At 42.4% G+C, this 7723-nt stretch overlaps 1 protein-coding gene across 4 annotated transcripts in view; it reads left to right on the top strand.

The window, feature by feature from the left end:
* arhgap9 (Rho GTPase activating protein 9) overlaps positions 1 to 5398 on the top strand; it is a 45636-nt gene extending 40238 nt beyond the window's left edge. For all 4 annotated transcript variants that reach the window (XM_026166780.1, XM_026166784.1, XM_026166782.1 and 1 more), the window contains 2 exons: positions 2349 to 2454; positions 4306 to 5398. In XM_026166780.1, the coding sequence (XP_026022565.1) occupies positions 2349 to 2454; positions 4306 to 4492 (293 nt within the window). In that variant the 3' untranslated portion in view covers positions 4493 to 5398. The remainder of the gene's footprint in view (positions 1 to 2348; positions 2455 to 4305) is intronic.
* Positions 5399 to 7723: the final 2325 nt, after the last annotated feature.

Here is a 7723-nt window from a genome sequence, read left to right on the forward strand (position 1 = left end):
ATCGTTATACTGATGCAGCATTTGCGTAAACACACACATACAGTGGGGCAAAAAAGTATTTAGTCAGCCACCGATTGTGCAAGTTCCCCCACTTAAAATGATGACAGAGGTCAGTAATTTGCACCAGAGGTACACTTCAACTGTGAGAGACAGAATGTGAAAAAAAAAATCCATGAATCCACATGGTAGGATTTGTAAAGAATTTATTTGTAAATCAGGGTGGAAAATAAGTATTTGGTCACCTCAAACAAGGAAAATCTCTGGCTCTCACAGACCTGTAACGTCTTCTGTAAGAAGCTTTTCTGTCCCCCACTCGTTACCTGTATGAATGGCACCTGTTTGAACTCATCATCTGTATAAAAGACACCGGTCCACAGCCTCAAACAGTCAGACTCCAAACTCCGCCATGGCCAAGACCAAAGAGCTTTCGAAGGACACCAGGAAAAGTATTGTAGACCTGCACCAGACTGGGAAGAGTGAATCTACAATAGGCAAGCAGCTTGGTGTGAAAAAATCAACTGTGGGAGCAATCATCAGAAAATGGAAGACATACAAGACCACTGGTAATCTCCCTCGAGCTGGGGCTCCACGCAAGATCTCATCCCGTGGGGTCAAAATGATCATGAGAACGGTGAGCAAAGATCCCAGAACCACACGGGGGGACCTGGTGAATGACCTGCAGAGAGCTGGGACCAAAGTAACAAAGGTCACCATCAGTAACACACTACAACAGCAGGGAATCAAATCCCGCAGTGCCAGACGTGTTCCGCTGCTGAAGCCAGTGCATGTCCAGGCCCGTCTGAAGTTTGCCAGAGAGCACATGGATGATACAGCAGAGGATTGGGAGAATGTCATGTGGTCAGATGAAACCAAAGTAGAACTTTTTGGTATAAACTCAACTCGTCGTGTTTGGAGGAAGAAGAATACTGAGTTGCATCCCAAGAACACCATACCTACTGTGAAGCATGGGGGTGGAAACATCATGCTATGGGGCTGTTTTTCTGCCAAGGGGACAGGACGACTGATCCGTGTTAAGGACAGAATGAATGGGGCCATGTATCGTGAGATTTTGAGCCAGAACCTCCTTCCATCAGTGAGAACTTTGAAGATGAAACGAGGCTGGGTCTTCCAACATGACAATGATCCAAAACACACCGCCCGGGCAACAAAGGAGTGGCTCCGTAAGAAGCATTTGAAAGTCCTGGAGTGGCCTAGCCAGTCTCCAGACCTCAACCCCATAGAAAATCTGTGGCGGGAGTTGAAAGTCCGTGTTGCTCGGCGACAGCCCCAAAACATCACTGCTCTCGAGAAGACCTGCATGGAGGAATGGGCCAAAATACCAGCTACTGTGTGTGCAAACCTGGTAAAGACCTATAGTAAACCTTTGACCTCTGTTATTGCCAACAAAGGTTATGTTACAAAGTATTGAGTTGTATTTTTGTTATTGACCAAATACTTATTTTCCACCCTGATTTACGAATAAATTCTTTACAAATCCTACCATGTGGATTCATGGATTTTTTTTTTTTCACATTCTGTCTCTCACAGTTGAAGTGTACCTCTGGTGCAAATTACTGACCTCTGTCATCATTTTAGATGGGGGAACTTGCACAATCGGTGGCTGACTAAATACTTTTTTGCCCCACTGTATGTGTAAATAAATAAAAATCTTTACATTTTACGTCCTCAAACTTTCTCACACAGCTGTGTTGAAAGGCATTTTTGTGAAGCTCTGTTTGAGTTGAACTGGAAACTTGTCACAGACGCCGTAAAACGATCAACAATTTTACAATTTACTTTCACATGCACTACATTTTTTCCCTCCTTAAAATGTGAATCTTAAAAAGCCACAAATATTCAATTAAAAAAGGCCAGTGATGTGTCAGAATGACTCTTAAATAGTTTTTTGCATCGACTCCAGCAAACACTTATTATTAGTTTCACTTTATTTGTTATCTTTTGTGAGAATTTGCTGACAGTGAGAGTTGCGTTTCCTTTACTTATGTTCAGATTTCCTGCGCTTACATGATATGGCACTTTATCTCATTATCTTCTACTTATGCTTAAAGACAGGCAGGCAGACAATCTGGCATCTTACAGTAATTCCTCTTAGTAGAACATTAGCATATTAAAGATCAGGAAAATATTTTAAAAATGCATTTTGTCATCGATGCATTGGACACTTTTTGTAGACTGTGGGCACATGGATTGATCTGCAGATAAAGTGTATCCGATTAGATAGCGGATGCTCGTAATATGATATCAGTTGGGGGATGTGTCTAAAAATGCTAATAAAATGCATGATGACACTTGGCCTGATCTGATGCATATCTTGCTCTGTGTTGCAGAAATGTCAGACTATATGGACAAAATCGATCGCTTGAAGTGTCTGGTGCTCAACATGCCTCCTCCAAACCACGACACGCTACAGTTCATGTGCCGCCACCTCAAACGGTGAGAATAACCCACGTCTAGTGTTTATTCTACTGATGTCTTCGTGTTTTTTTTTTTAGTCTGTGCCTGTTTTTATTGCCTGTAATGGTTCCAGTGCCCTTAAATGGGTAGAGTTCATAATGTTGGGTATTTCCTCGAGGCATTTAGGGACAAATGAATGAACCAGATGCCCTGGTAGGAAAGGAAAATATCTTCCTTTTCTTTTAAAACCTGACCACAAGAGGGGGCACTTCCCTCGTTGGTCTCCGAAATTTCTGTCGGGGATTCTTTGGCCACAGCTCTCAAAGTATGCCAGCGCTGAACCGGGATCACACTGTTGTTAACTTTGGGTCCCTGTGAAGATGAAAAGGCTGGAGGAAGATGAATGGTGTACAATGTTCTGCGAGCCAGTTCCTTTTACAGTACATAAAATGTGTGTTTTTTACCGCCTATGGTTTTTCCTTCCACTCCAGGGGTGAGTGTTCGTGTTCTGAGGACGATATTTGTGCCAGGGTGTGGTGGGCCCCATGAATTTGTCAACTCTGTGTCTTTCTCTCATTTTCTCTCCGCTGTCATTCCTTTCTCTGTTTCTCATTTATTATCTCGCTCCTTAATCAGGTCCCTCGCCTCCTCTTTTCCTGGCACGCTACCCACCTTTCCTGACTTCCTCTTTGTCCCTCTTTTCTCTCTTTTCACTCTCCCTTTCCTCTTCCTCCTTATGTCCTCCTCTTTTGATCCCTTTCTCCTTGTTCTCCCTCTTCCTGCTCGCTCTTCCCTCCCCCCCCTCGCTCTCCTACTTGCCTCGAAGGTCCCATGGGAGCCTTGTGGTTCGTCTGCTGGAAGGCATACCAACACCACCGCCGCCACCACTGGAACCTCTCTCTCGTTCTCTCTCTTCTCCCTCTTCCTCGCTCGCTTCTTTTTTTCCCTCTTCCCTCTCCTCTCTCCCTTTTTTCCTCCTCTCTTTTTAATGTGGAAGTTTTGAGCAATTGCTGGCTGCTTCTGTGGCTTGGTGGGAATGGCATTTTTAGAAGAATGCCTCATGCTGTGGCTTTAACCATTCCTTAGTTCCCCCCCTAATCACACACACACACTGTAACACACACATACGCTAGCATAGGTGGATGCAAGCAGCGGATTTAGAACACTTTTGTGCACAGATCCACGTTATAAAACCCAGATGCATGTACGTGAAAATAGATGCAAAAGCAAGATGTGACAGATGGATATACAAGTTGATTCTTGTAGCTGACTTCCTGAGTTAAGTAAAAATTATAAAGATGTCACATCGTGACCACAAACATGAACCTTTAGGGGAAGGTTAGTTGTGGTCTCTATGCTTGCTCTATAACTTGACACGAGTCTGCAGTTGTGCTTGCAACTCTGTGAAAGTAAATGCTAATGGATGTATGCCAACACGAGCACAAGAGCAGTGGTAACGCTGCTATAGCCGCGTCCACTTTCTCACTTTAGGGTTTTAGCAGGATAACACTTGATGATTAGTTAAACTTTAATCTGATCATGACTCCAGCCAAAATGTTTCACGCCCATCCTGAGCTGTGCCATGTGTAGCTACTTCAGTGCTACTCCATCCAACAGCGGTTGAGACCTTTCACTCAAAACCACAAATGTCAACCTCATGCTGGTTTTAAGGAAATGTCAGGGATCACCAAAGTCAGTAAAGTCCATCCACTAGTTGCTGGGATATTTCAGTCTGAGCTAATGTGGTGGGAATGGATGACATCCCTAGAATCACTGAGCACGTGTCTCTAAAAATTCAGAAGCCGAAGCGATTCCAAATCCTTTTTGTCGGCAAAATTTAATATTTAAGGAGTTATTAACCTGCGCTGTCCACTCTCTCGTTTCCCGCAGAGTGTTGGAGCAATCTGAAACGAACAGAATGACCACCCAGAACATCGGCATTGTGTTCGGGCCGACGCTGATGCGCCCAGAGCGGGATAACGGCAACATGGCAGTGAACATGGTTTACCAAAACCAGGCAGTGGAGCTCATCCTCACCGAATTTGACCACATCTTCGGAACGAGAGGCCTCTCTTGATCTTTTGCTCCTTGACATCAGACAAAAGCACAAGTTTTGGAGCATTTGTCTTCCCTGCCTGTTGACTCATATGGTGTAAAATGGATTTCACATCAAAAGATAATTACGGGTTAAAAAGAACCAGGACAGAAAGCTGCTAATCATGACATCTGGCGTCCATATAAAGCCATGCTAAAACAATAATAGTAAAACAAGCCAATTTTAGCTCCAGTACTTGTGCCTTTGACTGCAGATGTGGAGCCCAGCCCCGGTGAACTTCACTGCTGGAACAGACGCCTCCTTGTCACTTTTCCTTGATGTTTCAGACTTGATCCAGATAAATAAAAAGCCGTAAAAGCGATAAATCTTCTCCAGCCTGTCCTGCTAGCGTGTTTCAGTCGGTAATAATCGAGGATTGGGAGGAGGAATGTGTCTTAAGCTAGCACTGAAACAAAACTTGGCGAAACCATCTCACTGTGAAAACACATGCACCAGCACCTCTTCAAACAAGGATGGACAGATCCTGCCTGGATAGACGTGCATAGGTGCCCACATCTCCACCATTTTTGCAGGGTTTATTTGAAGGAAAAAAAAGTAAAAGCATGAATTCAGTGGCAGGATGAATGTGCCAACAAGGCAGAAAATGTTCCTTTTTACCAAATAGTACTTTGTAGTGTCAGAGCAACCCTTATTTTACTAATTTGAATCTGTCTTCTATTTTTAATAGTGCAAATTCCTAATGTTAAGTTAAATATATTGTTGTAAATATGTGAAATACTGTCTTTCTCATCTAGTAGCACTTTGCATACAGTGTTCAACCTAAATATTACAATTAGCTAAATTCAAACTGATACTTTTGCTTTGAAATGAAGAGTGTTGGATCTGACTGTTTACTCCTCCTGCAATAAAAATATGTGAACAAACTGATTTGAGCCGCATTATGATATTTGCTCAGGATGTGTCCTGTCAGGTTGTTTGTTGTTTGAGCGATGGGTTCGCGTGAGAGATAGTAGAAGCGTGTGGAGCTATGCGGGCCTCGGAGACTCGGCGGGCGGAGGCATCCCCTGTGATTGGTGCAAATGCTGCTTTTAATAACAGAACAAAAGAGGAACTGGAAATGCATATGTTTTAAAAATGTGGATTTTCCCCCCAAACCCTCTCACTCGCTCACTCTGTGGCCTGGGTAATTTTATATTGACTGTGGGTTTGGCAAAAGACAAAAAAGAGCAGAAAAGAGGCACTGCTGTGGGGGTGGTGGTGGAGGGGGCTCTGCTCTGTTTTATTGGATGTATTTATTCATTTTTATGTTTGTATTATTTCAAGTCATGTGAGCACATTGGGAGGGGCTAAGGTTATGTGCGGATGATTGATCAGGGAGTCTATGGTGCGCTTCCAGTTTGCTGCTTAAATTTGATCAACTTTTCACCGTAGACAAAGCATGTGGCTTGTGTGCATTTACTGCATTTACATTTACAATATGGCCATCAGTCAGCACTGCTGGCTTTTCATTTGTTTATTTTAATTTCTTTGTTTTATTTCTTCATCCAAACTTTCAAAATCATACCAAATGTTTCCATTTATGACACCGAGATAATGTAAACACGTGGAAGCACGTGATCCAGCCTATATTCCGTAACGATATCTCGCTATGTGTTTTTTGAATGCTCTCCTAATCCTGAAACTGAAGAGAAATTTCTGTTGGTAGAAACCAGATGGCATTAAAGCGCCGTCTGACCAAGACCAAGCTCTGTGATGTGTTTTATTTCGCTTTGGTGCGATGGTGCTAATCAGCCCCTAAAACTCTAATCAGACAGAGACAGAAACAAACAGACCTCGCTCCTAATCAGCAATTTGTTGGCATCAAAAGTCAGACTCTATTACATCATCCTTACTTTGTTCTTGCTTTGACTTATTTATTGCATGATATATATTTAAAGTAAAGCAAAACACAGCTTGTGCTTTTGTGTCAGGATGCAGACAAGACAGCAGATGTGCTGCAGGCTCGTGGAGAAATTAGTTTACCGATGCATTTTTTAACTGCATTTTTTTCGCACACGCAACTCTTTTTTTTTTTTTCTGATTGATTTTTTTCCTGCTGGCATTCTGTGTGGCATTTATTAATTAGAATTGATTTGTGCTTCTCTGCATTGATCAAAAATCATTTATTTTTCACAATCAACATTTGAATTAGCTGGAACCTTCTGAATCCACTAATCAGCGCGTCTCTAAACGGACTGAAATGAAGTGTGGAGCTAAGGCTCAGGTTTGAATTCTCTTCTTTCAGTTTTATCTTCATTCTCACTCTTGTAAATTTTAGGTTCAGCTTACTGTTGGAAGAAAAGATGCTAGATTAGGAAGATAATGGCTTACACAGATGTCTTGATCTTATTGTTAGATCCACCCACCAGTGGAATACATCTGTAGCTCTGTTCGGTGTGTCACTCAGCTGTTACTGGGAATTGAAACTTAAAAATGCTCAGCACTCAATCTGACAACCTGTTACCCATGACTGGGCCTTCCCGCAAGTGATGCTGCATAACCGAGGTGTTATAGCCCTCTTAAAAACTATAATGTAAAAATTTGTATCAACTTTGCTCTAAGTCAAAGAGCAGGGCCAGCCAGTGCTGCAGTGCAACAGTTTACTGAAGGCCGCTGATGCATGGCACCCAAAAGTATCTAACCCACGTCACTTGGCAGGGTTCGTTATTGTTACGGTTAGCTGACTGTTTACCCAAACTACCGTTAACCTAAAGCTTAGTGTATCAAATATCAGCAGAACTGCTCAACCTCTGTTTGCCCCAGCCACACACACAGGTTCACAAGCGCAAAGCAGGCACCTCTGATGAATCATCATGCAAATAAAGAGAGCCACAAAAAAGCCAGTGTAACAAAACAGTCTCGACATCTTGAGTGTTGATGGAAACTGTTTACTGTGATGGGAAACTGAGTGGTCCCCACAACTGAGCTTCAAAACGGTCTTGTGCAGATGTTTGTGCTTAAGCAGAAAATTCAAAAAGTTGAGGCATTTGATCGTTTTTATAGCGATGTTGACCAGAAAATCTTTTAAGGTGCTTTCTGATTTCAACACTGCTAAAAAGAAACCAGCCCATTTTGGGGCCACATCGTGAGGTTTAATTCAAAAAATCAAGGAAATGAGAGGTTCTGCTGAAAAACGTCTGTACAGTTTTATTACAAATATCCACAAACATGCAAAAAATATATATATATAAAAGATAATACAAATATTGCATG

The sequence above is a fragment of the Astatotilapia calliptera genome, chromosome 5 (genome assembly GCF_900246225.1).
Source record: "Astatotilapia calliptera chromosome 5, fAstCal1.2, whole genome shotgun sequence".
Classification (NCBI taxonomy): Eukaryota; Metazoa; Chordata; class Actinopteri; order Cichliformes; family Cichlidae; genus Astatotilapia; species Astatotilapia calliptera.